The sequence below is a fragment of the Castor canadensis genome, chromosome 17, assembly GCF_047511655.1.
Source record: "Castor canadensis chromosome 17, mCasCan1.hap1v2, whole genome shotgun sequence".
In the NCBI taxonomy this organism is placed as follows: Eukaryota; Metazoa; Chordata; class Mammalia; order Rodentia; family Castoridae; genus Castor; species Castor canadensis.
In genome coordinates, this window is record NC_133402.1 from 55284243 (window position 1) to 55303503 (window position 19261).

Here is a 19261-nt window from a genome sequence, read left to right on the forward strand (position 1 = left end):
GTTGCCAAGGAAGGGGCAGGAAAGAGGATACAGAGTGAGTTACAAAAAACAAGTACTCCTGTAAGTACAGAAGACTTATCAGGCTGGGGGCCTAGCAGGCACAAGGGCTTGAGTTCAAACCCCAGTACTGCCAAAAGCAGACTTACCTTTTTTGATATTTTTAATGCATTCCATCTGGCATAGCCAACATTCTGATTCAAACCCATTGAAAAAGTGAAGCTGAAACCACTTTTGCTAAAAAAATCTTCCCCTGAGGCTGATGCCCTAGAAGTTTCTGCCCTGTCTCCTCCCTTTAGCCCAGTTTCCTGTACAGTGGAAGGTCATTTTTCCGTGTCTGATTTATTATTATTGGCTGAATACATGGGAACTTAGTCTTTTGCTCCACCCACTTCCCCAAAGCCACCCTGGCAAAAGTCACTACTCCCTGCCAACTGAACGGACTTACTTATTTCACTCTTGAGGCTGCACTTGATGCAGGGGATTGCCCCCTCAGCTTCTTTGACACGGCAGCTCTGCTTTGGTTCCTACCTCTCTCATCTGTGGTCTTTTCCATGAACTCATCCTATCAGCCTGGAGATCTTAGGGAAGTCTGCCTGGAGTTCTTCTCTTGATCTAGTGCTCCTCTCACTTTCCAAGTCCTCCTCCAGCAATGCTAATGAATCCCGGGCATCCATATTAATAGTTGTGACCTCAGCCTCCGGCACTGTCCACTCCTCACCTCCTACTACCTGTGGGTCTACACTGTAAAGTCTTAGAGCTATTAGAAACCTGACAAGTGAAAAACAGGCTGCAGGTGTAGTTCAGTGGTACAGCCTTTGCTCAGCATGCTTGAAGTCCTGGGTTCAATCCCCAGTACCACAACAAAACAAACTCCCCCAAACTGAGGGGGTTATCTTCACTGAGCCAACTATTGTTATAGTATATTTCACTCACCGGAAAACATCATGCCATCACTGGAGGTGCCAAGTCTCAATCCACTGTTTTCCTCCACTCCACATCCAGTATCATAAAGTTCATTGATTTGCCTTCTAAAAACCTCTCCACTTGGCCCCTGTCTTTTTCTAACTCCTGTCACTGGCCTCAATTTACATTCAAACGCAAAACTGCCGGTGAGGGTTCTGCATACAACTTTCACACCACTCTTTTTCTTTTAACAAAAATATTTTGTAAGCCTACATTAATGGTACAAGGGGAAAGTCACTGTGATAATTCCATAGCTGACCTCTCAATTTTCTAGCCCCTAAGGACACAGGACTCTGAGTACACTTTGCAGTCCAGACCTGCTTTGCTCTGAGTCTCTCAACACTTTAATATTCACCTAAATTCCACCTTTACCCCAGACCATAGATACTTTGTCTTGGCCTTTGTTTGGTGAGATGCCCCATGGTTCCTCGAGGATGTGGTCTGTCCCTTTGCAATGGGTCACTAAATCTAATTTCTGTAGACTACAGGAACTCTTAGGCAATAGGACCTAAGCAATAACATTCAGCATCCACTCTTAATTATTAAATTAATTACTAAAGATAGGTGTTACTACTGCACAGGGATCTTATATACATAGAATCAAAGGTGATATACACATATGGTGAAGAAACAGAAACATTACTACTTTTGTAGTAATGTTAGGGACATGCAGAAGAAACCCATTAATTACTATTTTATTTCACAGTGTTTTGGAGCTGGTAACCAATCCAATTACGTAAGAAAACTAAGTAAGATATAATATTTAAAGAAACATCAAATTACTGTTATTTGTAAGTGATAATTGTACACGTAGAAAAATTCATAAGACTAAATAATAAAATATTAAAAGTACTAAAATAAAATTCAGTAAAGTGAAAGGAAAAAAATGTTAATTAATTTTCCCTTATAGAAATAATAGTAAAGACATTGATTTGTAAGGATAAATAAAATGTATCATTTAGTAAGTTAATAAAGGCTACATTTAAAAGCCATTTAAACCACATTTAGTATAGCAAAAAAGGTAGATTGCTTTGGATAGGAAGACTCAATATTGTAAAGAAGTCAATTCTAATTAAATTAATTAACATGAGAAAACAGCACTAATAATTTAAAAACAGACTTAAATGAGACTGAAAAGAAAAACTCTGAGAAGAGCAATGACAGTAGACTAGCTAGCTCCTCCAGCCGTTACAAGGCATGACAAGCTCCTAGACATTGACCATGGCCTTGCCAATGACTTTTGTTTTTTTTGATGTCACATCAAAAACTCAGGCATGTTTGTTTTACTCCTGTGTCATTGACTCAGAGAGGAACTCACAAAGTAGTCTAACTTACTTCCAACTCAATGAAAATCTAGCTTGTAGTTGAGGAATTTTACATTTGCTCCTGCACCTGCTTGATACAAGTTTTCAGATTTCCCAGAAGCCCCTGAAACATAACCTATAGAAAAGAGAGAGAATTTTCATTCTCATTACGCCCTCCCATTGAGTGCCAGCTCCAAACCCCTTCTTACTGAGGTCCTTCATTCACTTAATATCATTCTCTTCTTCCCAGTCACTCTCTCCAGCCTTGATCCCTCTTCTACGTGACTCATCATATCCTAACTCACCTTTTCACATCCTGTGTATTCCAACTTCTAAACATCTCTCAAATCTGTGCCTTCCTTTCAGTGCTTGCCTTTGTCCTGGGCATCTTTTGCCTAAATATTACAAGAGATCGCAGTTGGCTGACCTGTCTGCAGTCTTTTCTCTCTCAGTCATAGTTGTCTTCATAGATCTATCAATATCTATGTCACTCTCACCTGAAACTTCCAATTGCATTCAGAATAAACTCTAGGTTCTGCAGCAGAGCACACACAACCCTTTCAGTCTCATTCCTGACAGCCTTTCCAACTTTATCTTCTACCACTCCTACTTCAATGACTATTCTAACCAATTTTTATAGATTTTGCAGCTGATGATTTGAAATCTATTGATCACAAGGTCAAACTAATTGCCGAAGTTCTTGTTTCACTTGTAACTGGTTTTTGAGTGTCTCTAAATCATATTGTAAACCTTCCAAACACAAACCTTAACATCTTTGCTTTGCTTCTTGCCTAATCAAAACTGTCTCCACCTAGCTATACTCCCTGTCACACTAGTGATAAGGGGAGAGTCCCAGATCCTGACTGGAAATCCTCAGGTGGAGATTTCAAAAGCCACTCAACTTACTCATTTCATTATTCTTCCAACAGTCATAAAGAAGGTAGCTGTATTGGGGGGGGAGAGAGGGAGGGGGGGAGAGGGAGGGGGCGGAGTGGGTGGTAAGGGAGGGGGTGGGGGCAGGGGGCAGAAATGAACCAAGCCTTGTATGCACAAATGAATAATAAAACAAAAAAAAAAAAAAAAAAAAAAAGAAGGTAGCTGTAATCCTAGCTACTCAGGAGGCAGAGATCAGGAGGATTGTGCTTGAAGCCAGCCCGGGCAATACTTTGTGGGAGTCTATCTTGAAAAACCCATCACAGAAAAAGGGCTGGTAGAGTGGCTCACATGGCAGAGTGCCTGTCTTACAAGTGTGAGGTTTTGAGTTCAAACCCCAGTGCCAACAAAAAAGCAGTTATGAAGAAGGCAGAGGCAACAACCAACATTGTAATTTTTCTCTACAGCGTTCTAGAAATTCAACTAGAGCAGAAGGAGCAGTCAGAGAACTATTCTTGTTGGACTTTGTGATTCTGCGGGAGGAAAGGGAGCGACAGCTCCCATCTTGAAGAATGAGTGCATTCCTTGTGGAGTAACTGTTCTGCTCTTCAGCTTCTGTGGGCTCAAGGCGCACCAGAGAACTACAACTCCCATCAGGCATCGGGGGAATCCCCGGCAGCCGCAAGGCGGGGACAAAGCGTAAGAACTACCACTCCCATGATGCCGCGCTTCTTACGCATGCGTAGAGCGCAGGGCCACGTTGCTTTTGCGGCACCTGAGACCACGCGCCTTATCTATGGCTACTGTGGACTCCCGGCGGGTGGGGGATGGCGGCGGTGCCGGGGGCACCTTCCAACCTTACCTAGACTCCTTGCGGCAGGAGCTGCAGCAGAGGGACCCGACGCTGTTGTCAGTAGTGGCTGCGCTCCTCGTAGTGCTGCTCACGCTGGGTAATGAGGCGACCGGGTTACAGCGGGTGGGGGCGGGGTGGGCAGGGGTCCGGGCTTTGGGTTGCGGACCGGGATGCGGGACAGGAGAGCCACTTTGGGGTGTCTACACCACCCTGCCCTTCTGCCTGAAGTCCCGGCAGCAGCGCTGCGTTAAAGGGGGATCGCGAGCCAACTCCAGAGTGACCTGGCTCTGGGGACACGGTTACCCTTTATGAGCCTCTGGTTCCTTCCCGTCCATTACCTTAGTGCCGAGACCGACGGGGGTCTTTACACCAACTTTGAGCTTCCTGTGTTTACGAGCTGTGCGAGGAGGGGACACAGGAAATAAGGTGCCACTTGAGGTACCCACAGTTAGGCTAGTAAGGGATGTGGACGTGAAAAGTTGGCAGTAGGTAGTGGTTGGCCCTTAGTGGGTTCTTAACTATAACCATTTTAATGGCGGTGGTAGCACTAAAAGTCAATTCCAGGTGAATGCGGTGTTTTGTTGTAGATGGCTGTTAATACTGTTTTATCATTAAGGTGCAATTTTCTGTGGTTTTTCTCTACTCCGTAGTGTTCTGGAAGTTCATCTGGAGCAGAAAGAGCAGTCAGAGAGCTGTTCTCTTTGTTGGCCTTTGTGACTCTGGGAAAACATTGCTGTTTGTCAGGGTAAGTGCTTTGATTTCCACTTCTGCTAAACTTAACAGAAAATTTTATGTCATCCCAGTTTTCCTGTGATCTTTTGGTTTATTTGTTGAAAGAAACTTATGCTGGCAAATTTGGGAGTTAATTCTTGATTTGCGAGGACAAAAAGACTCTTGGAAAACCTATATAAACTAAAAATTTATAGCCACTTCTGTTTTTTTGCCCTTACCAGATGTTAACATTTAGTCCTTAATACATGTAAAGGTTTTACTATTTTATTTATTTTGGTGGTACTGGGAGTTGAACTCAGGGCCTTGTGGTTGCTAGGCAGGTGCTCTACCACTTGAACCACTCCATCAGACATTAAAGGTTTTATTAAATATTCTGTGGGTAAGGATGCCAAAACTGTTGAAGACACAGAAACCAGCGACCTATATACAGTTCATAATTTGTCAGGTAACCAATCCTGTGAGAGCTTGTCACAGACTTTTTTGGTAAATGTTTCAGATTTCAGTGTTTTTAAAATTTTGGAGTATTTGTATAGATGTTACCAGTTTAGTATCCCTAATGTGAAATTCGATTTGCTCCAAAATTCAAATCTTTAAAATATGTATGTGTGTATTATTCTTTGTAAAATGTGTTGTAACTCAATTTAGACCCATTGATTCCTTTTTTTTTTATTCATATGTGCAATGAATTTATACAATGTTTGGGTCATTTCTCCCCTCTTCCCCCCCACCCCCTTTCTTACCCCCCACCCCTTCTCTCCCCTGCCCCCTCACTTTCAGGCAGAAACTATTTTGCCCTTATCTGTAATTTTGTTGAAGAGAGGGTATAAGCAATAATAGGAAGGACCAAGGGTTTTTGCTAGTTGAGATAAGGATAGCTATACAGGGAATTGACTCACATTGCTTTCCTGTACACGTGTGTTACCTTCTAAATTAATTCTTCTCGAACTACCCTTTTCGCTGTTTCCTGGTCCCCTTCCCTATTGGCCTTGGTCGCTTTAAAGTATCTGCATTAGTTTCTCTGCGTTGAGGGCAACAAATGCTAGCTAGTTTTTTGGGTGTCTTACCTATCCTCATATCTCCCTTGTGTGCTCTCGCTTTATCATGTGATCAAAGTCCAGTCCCCTTGTTGTGTTTGCCCTTGATCTAATGTCCGCATGTGAGGGAGAACATAGAATTTTTGGTCTTTTGGGCCAGGCTAACCTCACTCAGAATGATGTTCTCCAATTCCATCCATTTACCAGCGAATGATAACATTTCGTTCTTCTTCATGGCTGCATAAAATTCCATTGTGTATAGATACCACATTTTCTTAATCCATTCTTCAGTAGTGGGACATCTTGGCTGTTTCCATAACTTGGCTATTGTGAATAGTGCCGCAATAAACATGGGTGTGCAGGTGCCTCTGGAGTAACCTGTAAGACCCATTGATTTTTACAGAACGTTCTTTTATAATAATAGCCATGCTGAGGTTGCACTTGGGCTGTGATTTGACCAATCCAAGAACATCCTAGTCTGCTGATTCTTTCCCCAATGATTTTATTGTCATTAAATATGATATGTGACATGTTTCTGGTAGATATTTGTGTGTTCACAAGATGAACTTTACTCATCCATCAGTAATAGGAGCCACTTCCTTGCTGAATTAGATAATATTAGAAGAATACACTCAACTTCTTTTGCTAACCACAGTGTGAGGGCTCTAGACCTAGTGCACATTTAAGTTTAAACTACATTATTTACCTTACCTTTCTCAACTGTTAAACAATAAAAAAATAAAGCCCAGTAGCTTTTGCTCATTTCCATGGTGTATATATCCACAGCATGGTCAGTTCTAAGTTACTAGGCTAGCATTGTTAAAAGACTTTCAGAAAGGATCATTGTTCTTTGACAGTCTAGTTATACTTCTTTTCTCTAATATTTATTTACTTGTTTATTTATTTATTTTGGGAGTACTGACCTCATGTCTTTTAAGCAGATGCTTCACTACTTGAGCCACACTCCCAGCCCATTTCGCTTTAGTTAGTTTTCACAGAGGGTCTTGAGTTTCTGGACTGTAGAATGGGTTGCATTTTGTCTCTGCGTCCCAGGTCCTGTGACCCACAACATCTGGCTTCAGAAATATTTATTTTTAATGTAGTCAGTATTTTTTAACTAAGTATGTACTTTACTGTGGAGAATAAGACAGGTTTTCTGCTTTTTATTCTTCCTTTGGAGAGTATAAGTTACAGTTAAAGATGTTTATGGAAGGTTAGTAAATTTGGCTATTAACCATGCTTTAAAGATAATGTTAGGCTGAGAATATAGCTCAGTAGTAGAGTGCTTACACAGAAAGCATGAGGCTTTGGGTATGATGCACACACATACACACACACAAAAGATTAATGTTTTTAATCTCCCGTTGAGGAGAGGTGACGAAATTTGCAATTAGAATTTTTTTTTTACAGGTTAAAAAAATAAACATGACCTTTCCAAGCAGCCTTATTTATTTGACCTTATACCTCAGGAGTTAGAGCGTTATTCCTGAAGTTAGGTTTGCTGTTACCGTAATATGGCTTACTCTGATCTCTTCTGTCTTGTTTTTGCAGTTGCTAACAGGCCATTACAGAGACACTCAGACTTCAATTACTGACAGTTCTGCTGTATACAGAGTCAACAATAACAGGGTAAGATGTTTGTGGACTGTTGGAATCTGACACTGTGTTGTGCCAAGAAGGAATATTTCTAGATGAAGTAATCTGAGGATTTAGGTTCCACTTATAGCTTGTTTTAAATGGAGAATCTATGTAACAAACTCTGCTCTTGACAGCCATTCAGCAGGTTTAATCATGGCCACCTCTGCTTTACTATGGCCTAATGTCACATCACACTTTACTCTTTTTTTTTTTGGTGGTACTAGAGTTTGAATTCAGGGCTTCGGGCTTGCAAGGCTGGTATTCTACTACTTGAGCCATTCGTCCAGCTCTGCCGCTCCTTTTTTTTTTGAGACAGGTTTTACTTCATAGTCCAGGCTTGTCTTGAACTCACTGCTAGCCTCAAACTCACAATCTTCTGCCTCTGTACCCCATGTGCTGGATTATAGGCATGTACCATCACACCCAGCTCACATTTTATTCTTATTTTTAGTCTGTCTTTGTTTCATCTGTGCTATGAGTTCTTGAGTGAGCCTTAAGCCTTTTTCTTTTATGTTTTGATAGGTAATACATGTACAGGGGACAAAAATTTGGTGAAAACTAATTTTTTTTTCCTGTGTCCGCTACCAGTCTTTTCTTTAAAAGCAATATTACTTTTTTGTGTATAACATGTTCTATGCATATACAAATGTATGTATTTATCCTTTTTCTTTTTTAACATTCTGTTTTGCCCATTTTTATTGATTTTCTTTTTTAATCATTTGACAACATGACTGATAGAGCTTGGCTTTTTCTTTTTTTTTCCCATGTTTAGGCACATAGTACTACCTGATTGATTTATAAACTGACTAGTATTCCATTGGGTGGCTGTACCATACAATTAAATTTTTATTTAATCAGAGCTCTATTAATCTTTAGTTTTGTTTGGTGTTATCTTTTGCTTTTATAAGATGTTGCAATAGATATCTTAAAGCGAAGTACATTTCAAAGACACCCATTAAGACGCATAAAGTATCTTGGTGGCTCCAGAATGTAGACAGTGACTGCCCTTGATGAACTTGGGGAGTGAGTGGAGTGAGGGCTAGGTAGATGATTGGAAGGGTGGAAGGATAGACGATGGATGAATTAGAATTATGATTTTAGAGCCCTTTTTCCTTGTTCTATGCCTTCCTTTCCCCTTTCTGGTGCTTCCAGAATTAAATGTTATAAGGACATCCATTTAACTGTTTTAGATAGAGATTTTTTGTTTTTTCCAATGATGGCACTATTTGTGGCCTAGACCTTTTAGTTTTTTTCCTGTGTGTGTGTGTGTATACGTGTACGTACTGGGGTTTGAACTCAAGGCCTACACCTTGAGCCACTCCACCAGCCCTTTTTTGTGATGGGTTTTTTCGAGATAGGGTCTCTCCAACTATTTATGCGATCCTCCTAATCTCTGCTTCCTCAGTAGCTAGGATTACAAGCGTGAGCCACTGGCACCTGGCAACCTTTTGGGTTTTTTTTTTTATATTCATTATTCACATGTGCAGATATTGTTTGGGCTCTTGCTCCCCCATGCCCCTTCCCTCTCCCCCTCCACCCCCTTTACTGGTTTTTTTGAGACTGGGTGTTGCAGTGTAGCCCAAGCTGGCCTTGAACTTGTGATCATCTTGCCTCAGCCTACGGAGTACTGGGACTAAAGGCATGCGCCCACATGCCCTTTCTAGTCCAGAACTTTTTAAACTTCCAAGAATTCAGATTTTGGAATGTCATGTTTGGGAGATCATTAACTTTAGATTTTTCCATTAAAAATTATTATTATTTGATGGTGCTGGGCATCTAATCAGAGTCTTGTGCATGCTAAACAAGTGCTCTGCCACTGAGCTACATCTCAGTCCCCATTTTTTAAGTGGGTACTCAGGGTGTGCTTAAGACGTGAATCTCCCAGTACAGTAGCCACTGGCCATGTGTGATTGTTGAGTACCTGAAATACTACTAGTCCAAATTGAGGAGTGCTGTTAAGTGTAACTATGTAGCAGATCTTGACATGTATGAAAAATGAATATAAAATATCATTAATATTTTGGGGTTTTTTTGCATGTTAGAAGAATAATATTTTGGATATAATGGATAACCTAAAATTACATATTCAGTAACTTACTAAAATTAATTTTACTTATTTGCTATGGTTACTAGAAAACTTAAATGACATATGTGGCTTGTACTGTTTTTTATTGAACGTACAGAGCGTGCCTCTGTGCTCATGCCACTTCTTCTCCCACCCCTTATGTTGAGGTTCAGTCTCTCTAAGCAGTAATGCATCTAGTTATGTGTCTTCTGAATGGCTGACACTGGCTAAGTGCAGCTTTGTGAAATGGGTCCCTACAGGGGGTCTCTAGACTCTCTCTCTCTCTGTATATATAAAAGCTACTAGACATTTATATTTGTCTACAAAGAACTGCCTAGGCTATGTGAAAGGTCATAATGAATCCAACTGGACTGTGTCATCGCTGTACATGAAACTGACTTCCTTCTGCTGAACCGAGGTCATGGTTGGCTGTGGATAAGGTAAACATGAGAGATGATTGATGGGTCTGTTCCAGAGCCTCATCTGAGAGTCTTATCATTGAGCATGGCCACATCGACATTGACTGTTAGGTCAAGGATGAAGGCCTGGGGTGGTGAATAGAATGTACTGCGGTACATAATGGGCTTGCTCAATAAGGGATCAAGGATTAGCACAAAATATCCAAAGAGTTGAAACACATGAGTGGTGTGTCTAGTAGACAAATACTTAACACTTAAGAGTGGAAATGATGAAAAGTTGCTTTGTTAAGAAGATTTAGGATTGTAGTAATGGCAACATGCACTGTAAATTGTAAGGGTCTTTTTTTGGTGGTTCTGGGGTTTGAACTCAGGGCCTGCACTTGGTAGGCAGGCAGTCTACAACTTGTGCCACTTCTTGTGCTCAGTTCTGTAAGTTATTTTACATTATTAGTTTGTGAATTTGTTACTGGTTTTCACACATTTTTGCTTTTATTATTATTACCTCTGAAGCCTCAGATAGAACACACTTCCCTGATTTCTCCAGATAATAAGGTTTTTCAAGTACCTGAAGAACATTTATCAAATTTGTGGCTTTATATATATGCATTGTATTCATCTCTCATTATAATCCATGTTAGATTAGAGACGCTGTCCTCACTGTTACATCCCCAGAGCTCCAATCATTGTTTTATTTATTTATTTTTTTCCTGTGGTGGGGATTGAACCCAGGGTCTTATGCCCTAGTGTTTGGTTAGAAATGCTCCACAAACATTTGTTTGAGTTTCTAATTACAGTGAACCTTTGTTTGATTCATTAATTAGGGATCAGTCTGGTACCTATAATCTGATAGTAGAGGTTTATATTGTGAACATGGAATTGGGACTGAAATGTTAATTTAATATTATTCTGCCATCCTTAGGGCAATAGCCTGACCTTGATTGACCTACCTGGGCATGAGAGCTTGAGGCTTCAGTTTTTAGATCGGTTTAAGTCTTCAGCCAGGTAAGTGGGAAGGAAGTGAGACAGGCTTGTTGAAGTCTGTACTGGGTATCAAGTCCACTTATGTTTGCTCTGGTGGGATTTTGGAAGCATCCTCATGTCCTGGGGTGGAAAGAATGTGGACCTTGGATCAACCATTTCTGGGTAGCAAGCCCACCTTTGCTAGGAGTATGACAGTTTATGAGATCATGCTTAAGGAGTGTTTCTCAGATTGTTTGGGAAATGTTACTTCCCATTATCATTAATTTATTTCACATTTACGCTGAAGGTGAATTTAATGACATGCTAGGACTAGTAAAATCTGAAGTAAGAGTTTTAAAGCTAGGATGGATCCTGGAAATTATTAAACATAAACATTCTGTATAAATCTGTTCTTCTATTTTTTTTTTGGGGGGGGGGTCAGTACTGGGGTTTGAACTCGGCCTCACACTTGCTAGGCAGGTGCTCTACCTCTTGAGCCACTCTGCCAGCCCTTTTTTCCTTTTTTTTTTTTGAGTCAGGGTCTTGTTATGTAGTCCAGGCTGACCTTGAACTTGCTATGTAGATGACCCTGCCTTCACCTCTTACTGGGATTATAGGCATATGCTACTGTGCCTAACCAGTTCTATTTTTAAATTACCTTAAATCGATGCCTCAAGAACAAATGATATTTTCCTATTTCTTTTAGTGTCAGCCCTGTGTCATTGCCTCTTAAATTCTTTCCTAAAATTGTTATGCTCCAGTTTCAAATGCTTTCTTTATGTTTGGCCTCTAACATTGATAAGAACTGAAGAGGGGAATTAGTATACCACATTTCAATGATTTGAAGACATATTTTAGTATCTTTAAATTGGTATGCATCTTACAGTTGATGATAAAATAGTTTAATTGGCAGTATTTTCTCTTTCTTAGTGGTGCCTGAAATAATATTTCTTATAATTGACAGCATCTTTGGTTCCTTTTGTCCAGTGTGTTTAGACTCAGATTTTGTCATTGTCTCCTTGCCCACAAGAAGATGGTGATGAGCAATTTGTCACAGATGCGAATGTGATTTTTACTCCTGAATTGAGACAACTAGAACTAGTAAAGTTGGCCCTAATTGACCATAATTCCTATTAATTTAATTTCTTTCTGTGCACAGGGGATATATACCTGTAATGTTAGCTACTTGAGAGGCTGAGGCAGGAGGATCCTGTGCTCACAGCTAGCCTAGCCTGTCTTAAAAATTTTTTTTGTTTTCCTTTTTCTGTTGTCAATTCTGAATTTTACCATTTGCAGTGTAATACTCTATGGTCAAGTATTTTGGGCAAATAGAATATTGAAAATAGGATGATAAAACTCAGCTCAAAGAAATCCTAACTACAATAAATGCATATTGAAAAGACATTTGCTATATTGACACCTGACTTTTTCTTAATCCTGTCTTCTGGCTTAAGTTTCTTTGATCTCTGTTTTCCCCTTTTACCGGTGTGCAAGTAATGTTATTTCTGTTCTTTTCATGGATTGCCCTCCCTCTTTTAAACATTGTGCAACAATATAAAAAATCAGTACCAGTTTTCTTTTCCTGAACCTTAGAATATTTAACTTTGATCTTCTTCACATCTTGCCTTTGTTCTGTGCTTCTTTTCAACCCCAGTGGCTGCAAGTCTTTTCCACATTCAGTGGTTACTCATATTTTACCAAGATGTGGAGGATTTCTTTGTTCCTCTTCACTAAGTTCTTTCAGTCTACTCCTTCCTTTTAGGTTCTGTCTGTCTTTCAGTATGTCTTGTAGAAGTGTTTCCAGAGAGGGTGAATGGGTAGTAAAATTCCTCACCCCTTGCTCATTTGAAGCTGTCTTTACTTGGCCCTCATTTTAAAAGTTTACTAGTGTAAACTAATTGTACAAAGGGGATTCATTGTGTGATTTTGCATACATGCATATAATGTACTTTGATCAAATTCACCCCATCTATGTTACTCTTTCTTAAGAGTTGTATGATTGTATGTACACAGACCTGCTTTTGTGGTGTGTGTTACTCACTGGGACTGAGTTTGAAGGGACTAAGGATACAGTATTCTGGAATATTGATGCACTATTGCATGTTCGTGAGCCAGTTTTCCTCTTTTTTTCCCCATGTAGGGCTGTTGTGTTTGTCGTGGATAGCGCAGCATTCCAGCGAGAGGTGAAAGATGTGGCCGAGTTTCTGTACCAAGTCCTCATTGACAGCTTGGGTCTGAAGAACACACCATCGTTCTTAATAGCCTGCAATAAGCAAGGTGCCATCCTGTTTTCTGGCAGTAATCATTGATGTTTTTGTGTGATTGCTAGTGAGCGTTGGTTCAGTTATCTGAAGTTGTTATTGTTGAGGATTGGAGACAGTTGTAATGAACTATAAATTGAAGGCTTTTAAATCTTAAAGTCTGTTTCACTAGTTCTTACGAGGCTGTTCTAAGGGATGACAACAGAGGGACTATTACTGCTTTTTCTTTGATACAGTGGTTTTTTTTCTTTTTAAGATTATAAATTATTTGACTTTACCAAATTAAGTTTGTCAGATTGATAATATGTCATACTAGATAAACAATTTTGGAGGGACAGGGTGAAGTCTTTCAAATTTATCATTCAGCAAATTTTATTAAGGGGAGTTGGCAGAAATTGTTTCCCTTTAACTTGATTACTATTGAAAACTTTTTAGTCATACCCAGTTCAACTGGGCTTCAGTTCTGTCACCAGTAAAATAAGATAAACTCTCTCTCTCTTTTTTTTTTTTTCCTTTTTCTTTTTGTGGGATTGGGTTTTGAACTCAGGAATTCACACTTGTAATGCAGGTGCTCTACCTCTTGAGCCATACCTGCAGTCCATTTTGCTTTGGTCATTTTGGCGATGGGGTCATGCAAAGTATTTGCTCGATCTGGCCCTGAACTGAGATCTTCCCTATGTCAGCCTCCCAAGTAGGTAGAATTATAGGCATGAGCCACTAGCACCTGATTCAGCTAGTTGGTCTTTTCAGATTCACATCTAAATTTCAGATTCTATAAAGAGCCCAAAGCACTTCTCAAAATGGTCAGATAATAACCCTACTAGTACCTAATCAGGGATGCATTTGTTAGCATCATGTGCTGATCTCTTTATTTCTCTAACTTCATATAAGGAGTGGAGTTTTGCCTGACCAGGCTTGGTTTTTACCTGTTGTGTAATTCATGTCTCTCAGTGTCAGCTGGAATGCCAGCTGTTTACTTTTAAATGAGTTAGGCTATTGTCTGACCGACTGAAAGTTCTCGTTAAAATTACAGTGCAGGTAAGTTTTCATTAAATGGACTGGAATTGGAAGGTCTGTAAGGTATGGAAAATTTAAGCTAATCCATCTTAGGGTCATCAGCATTAAAACATGTTTTCCAGCATTATTTGGAAAAACCTGTATGTGCAAATACTCTTAAGGAGTAGGCACTAGTGATAAAAGCTCTTAAGAAAGGAAAGGGAGTTGGCAGAGTGGCTCAAGTGGCAGAGTGCCTGCCTAGCTAGTGGGAGGCCCTGGGTTCAAACCCCAGTACCACTTTGAAAAAAAAAAAGAAAGGGAGAGAAACTTAACTGGTATTAATAGGGATTTTCTTTCTGTGATGAAGTAATGGCAAAAGATCCATTCTAGTTTAAACTCCAACAGTGTTTTTATTTCTTTACAGATATTGCAATGGCGAAATCAGCAAAGTTAATTCAGCAACAGCTTGAGAAAGAACTGTAAGTGTGAATGAGGCCTTTTGGTTAGCTTAGACTTTAAGCAGTTTGTTCACATTTTTTGTTGTGTGTGATTGTCACAATTAATAGTCTCAAGATTTATTAGTGTGACATACACTTGTTAAGTAGTTACAAAGAACTGATGAAGTGAGAGAGACATTAATGGGATTGTTTATAGATACTAAGGATTTCATGGAAGTAAGCTTTATTGGAAACTGTAGCTCAGTTTCTTTATCACTGTTGCTAACTCTTACAGTTGAAATGAAATATTTTAGAAAATAAAAGAATTTTACACACCAAGTTCAGAACAGTGACTGAAAGTATTTGTTCTCCACATGGTAAAGCATGTGAAAGAGGACTAAAATATGAAGTCGAAAGTAATTAAAATAAATAAGTAAAAGCTGAGAATTGGAAGGGAGAAAAGAAACAGAAAATTTTTAAACCATTGGAAATTGTTGACAGTAAGAAAAGAATATAGGAAGAATATAAAAATCTGTACTATTTTGTAGTTTCTTATATTGTTTTCAAGCTACTTAATGTTATTTATCCTGCTTTTAGAGTTTAAAAATTTGTTAGTTGAAATATAAGCTTTTAAATTTTAAGAACTCCAGCATGACTTTGTATTATGCCAAAAGCTTGCTTAGCAAAAGAAATGATCAATGTTATAGTAAAGCAAGTTATGTTTTCTAACGGCTTTTGAGCAAGAATTTTTTTTTTCCCCTAAAGAAAAGGATCTTATGAGGAAAAAAACCATATGAATTCAGCTTTGAGAACATTGTTCCCTACTGTGATTTACTGTGGTTTATTCGGTTAAAAGCACCTGACAGTGCATCTAGTTTACGCCAAGCCCTGCTCTCAGGATACTGCTGAAGCAAGAAAAAATGCGGAGGAGTCCTGTACACAGGCATAGAGACCAGTCAGAGCTAGTCGACTTAGGCAGTCTCAGATGCGTGCCCAGAGCCTGTAAGCCGAGTTGTTTGACATTTTTAAAGGGCAAGGAAAAGAAAAAGAAGAAGAAAAATATGCAGCAGGACCAAATGTGGCCCCCAAAATATTTAATTTCTGGTTCTTTACAGAACAGTTGCTGGCCCTGGCCTATGCTGTGCAGTGGTTCCTCTCCCTTCTGAAATGGCAGATGTGCCATGCTGTCTGCTGCTCTCTTTTGATGCCCTTCTTGAGACTCTGTATGCTGCTTACCAATATGCTAAGGACTTGGGGACACTTAGATGGTTAAGCTTTTCCTAAAAATGCTGTTGCTATAGCTTGAGGGTAACAAAAGCTATTTTATTATTACTACTGTTCTTCTTTAACAAGTCTTCCCATGAGTAAAACATGTTTTCCTTAGACTGTATGCTTTTAACAAGAGTCAGAGAAAAGCAGTGCAGAAGGAAATACCCTTTAAGGCAGTGAAATATAACGTTGAAAAGCTGTAAAGGCTGACCTCACTAAATTAGGAGTCTAATGTTTCTTGACTTGTTCTTTGATAGGGTCTTGCTTGGTAGTCCAGATTGGCCTCAAACTTTTCAACGCCCCTGCCTTAGTCTCCCACACCCAGTGTGCAATTTTAGTCCGATTTTGCATTTATGAGAATTAGGCTCTATCAGCTTTGTAGCATTTCATAGTTTTCTGAAGGTTCACTATATTTACATGACCTTGTAAGCAGTTTAATACATGTAGTGTTTTGCTTTTTTTCCCTAAAAATTTTTGTCGTGAAGTATAAGAGTATAAAAGTATTTATGACACATGCATTAAGTTTAAGCTCTGTACAGTGAGTAACTGCATACACACAACTGTGCTTAGAAGTCCCCCTCCCGTCCCTCAGTTCCTTCTCCAGAGCTTTTCCCTCAAGAAGAAATATCCTGGATTTTGTATCATTTGTTTTTAAAAATAGTTTTACTTAATTTTTAAGCAACCTTATAGAACCAAAAAGTGTTTCATTTGTTAAAAAGCAGATTGGCAGTTTGTATTCCTGTGCTCTGGGTAGTAGAAAGGGGGGTGGGGGGATGCCTGTAATGTTATGCACTCTTTACTAGGGCCAGCAGGTGGCAGTAAGGTGACTAAAACTGGGAAGGTTTTCCTGTTTAAAGAGATTGGACAATAGTAATTGTACCAAATTAGATATTAGAGTCTGGAGTGTGTGGATGTATAAGCTCCGTATCCAGATAGACTAGGTGAGAGTAAATTCCCTATCCATGCTTAACTACAGAAGTTTAGGTTTTTATAACATAGCATGTATTTTTAAATGCATTTAAAATGACCTCATTCAGGAGATCATAGTAGAGGGCAGCTCTGGGCTAAAAGAGTTGGTATGACCTGGTCCCCTACTGACCTGCTGCCATCTGGTGAGTTAGGCTGGACTCCCATCTCACCCTCTAAGATCATAATTTACAAATTAAGGGATTGACAGCATAGTTGATGTTTTTGTGATTTCACTCATGAGTGCTGAACTATTTGGGAACTCTTATGACTTAATTGTTGTAAAAATTTTGTTTCCTGACTCGGTTTTCTTTTGCCCTACAGCAACACTTTACGAGTCACCCGTTCTGCTGCCCCCAGCACACTAGACAGTTCCAGCACTGTCCCTGCTCACCTGGGGAAAAAAGGCAAAGAATTTGAATTCTCCCAGTTGCCCCTCAAAGTGGAGTTCCTCGAGTGTAGTGCCAAGGGTGGAAGAGGGGACGCTGGCTCTGCCGACATACAGGACTTGGAGAAATGGCTGGCTAAGATCGCCTGAAGGGCAGCTCCAAGCACAGCTGTGGATTTGTGTGACTGACAGTTTTGGAAAAAGGGCTGTGGTCACCTGGAGTTGATAAAGAAGAGGTAGAAATTGTGGCTTGAAGCATTTCCTTGCTCTGGAAACGTTGACACCAGCTTGCAGTTTGTTTTAGTTCACCCTTATTGCTCCCTTTCAAAGTCACTTTTATTTGACTCTTACCTTCCCTCTGTTAAGGTGTGTGTAAATTTGACTCTTACCTTCCCTGTTAAGGTGTGTGTAATGTCCCTATACTTAACTTAGGGTCAAGGTCTTTGTGATAACAAGCAGGCTCTTCCCAGAGAGGATGTTATCATGAGAATATGGCTATCATCTGAAGCGTTTCCTTATCCTCTGCTTCTGTGCTTTGGGTTCCTTTTTCCTGGAAAGAAAACTGCCTGTTAATGAAACCAGTTGATTTCCACTTGCCCCTGGAGTTCATGGGCAATACATTATCTAGTCCTTAGTGAGTGCTCAGATGTCTGGGTATAGCCATAGTAGTTTCACCTGTGTGAAGACAGATACAAAATGGCAAAGTCCCTTCCTCATAATCTCAGTGACTTGTCCACACTCCAGCCTCAGCTGTTTCAAAAGCATGTTAGGAACCCTTGGAGTCATCTCCAGATGACAGAACTGGAAATGCCAAATCTGCAAATGCCAGGGGCCTGGTGTGTTCTACTGGTTACCCTGGGGAGAATGAGGATTTAGACACTTTTCTGCTACTGGGGGCGTGGCTGTAGGTGCCTGCTATCTTCATGTGCTGCTTGATCAGCTCCTATTTTGTACCCTTAGCTAGAATGTTGTAAACAAACGCAAGAGAAAAGTTTTCTGTAGATTTGTGAAGTGCATACTTATTCATGCTTTGAAAAAAAAGATTGCCTTTTCAATGTGATGTCTTTGTTGTCTTCATAAACATGACTTGTTACTGCTTTTATGAACAATTAATACTTTTTCTGACAAACAGCCTCTCTGACTCAAAGCATTAACTAAAATGATAAAGGGAGTACAAATGTGTTGAGATGCAGGTCTAACTCCAACTTACCTGAGCCTAAAGATTGCAGTGTGCACAGGAACAGACTTCTGTCACTGCCTCATGGTGGGGCAGGCCTCACAAAGCTTACCAGAAAACAAGGATGGCTGCGGAAAAGTGAGAAGCCAACTGCAGAACAGAGCCATGTAAGAGCCATTCTGTGAGGTGCAGGGAAGCAGACAATACGGCCACTAACCTGGCCTTAAAAGATCAGAGAGTCAAAGAGTAAAAACACAGGATTGGTAACATCTGAGTTTGTGTGGTCCCTATACACTCAGTTGAAGCTACTGTCTACTGTCACATGCCCCTTGTGGGTCACCTGGACCGAGTACACATCACCTCAGACCATCACCATCCATGGCACAAATACATCCCTGAAGCACCTATCAGCTTTGTTGCTGGTACCCAACATGAAGTGGAGGTCACCAGATCTTGATCCTGTCAGATCTGCTGGTGTTCTTGCCATCTTTTGGACTTGGGCTTCGTAGTCAAGTAGCAACTTAAGGAAGTAGGTAAGGTGACAAATGCATCATCTTCATTTTAAAGTGGGTGCTCGTGTGAGTAAAGGTGCTGTGGTGCCTCTGTGTTTTTTGGGTAGTAAGGTGCTTCCTAGAGGAAGCAGTGCACCTGAGGAACAGTAGCAGGTTGAGTTCTATACATGACCTGAAGATGGTCTTAAGATAAAGGAGAGTTACGGAGCCGTGGTTCACACATGTTAGGTGTCAGAATTCCGTGCCTTATTTGTTAGGCTGTTTAGTGGACCCTAGCAGACGCTGAGACTGAGTAGCAGGCATGGTCTCAGGACTGCATGATTAACACGCATGTTTAACATGGCTCTCCCCAGTCACATGGGGCCCTGGATTGTAAGAGGCACTTGGCCATGTTCTGTTGAGATGATTTCAGTC

The 19261-nt window shown here is 40.2% G+C and overlaps 1 protein-coding gene across 1 annotated transcript; it reads left to right on the forward strand.

The window, feature by feature from the left end:
• The first annotated feature begins 3870 nt into the window (after positions 1-3870).
• On the forward strand, positions 3871-18218 carry Srprb (SRP receptor subunit beta). The gene is made up of 7 exons (XM_020165723.2): positions 3871-4090; positions 4644-4738; positions 7311-7388; positions 10801-10883; positions 12982-13118; positions 14523-14577; positions 17095-18218. The coding sequence occupies exons 1-7, from the start codon at positions 3937-3939 to the stop codon at positions 17306-17308; spliced, it is 816 nt and encodes a 271-aa protein (XP_020021312.1). The 5' UTR covers positions 3871-3936; the 3' UTR covers positions 17309-18218.
• Positions 18219-19261: the final 1043 nt, after the last annotated feature.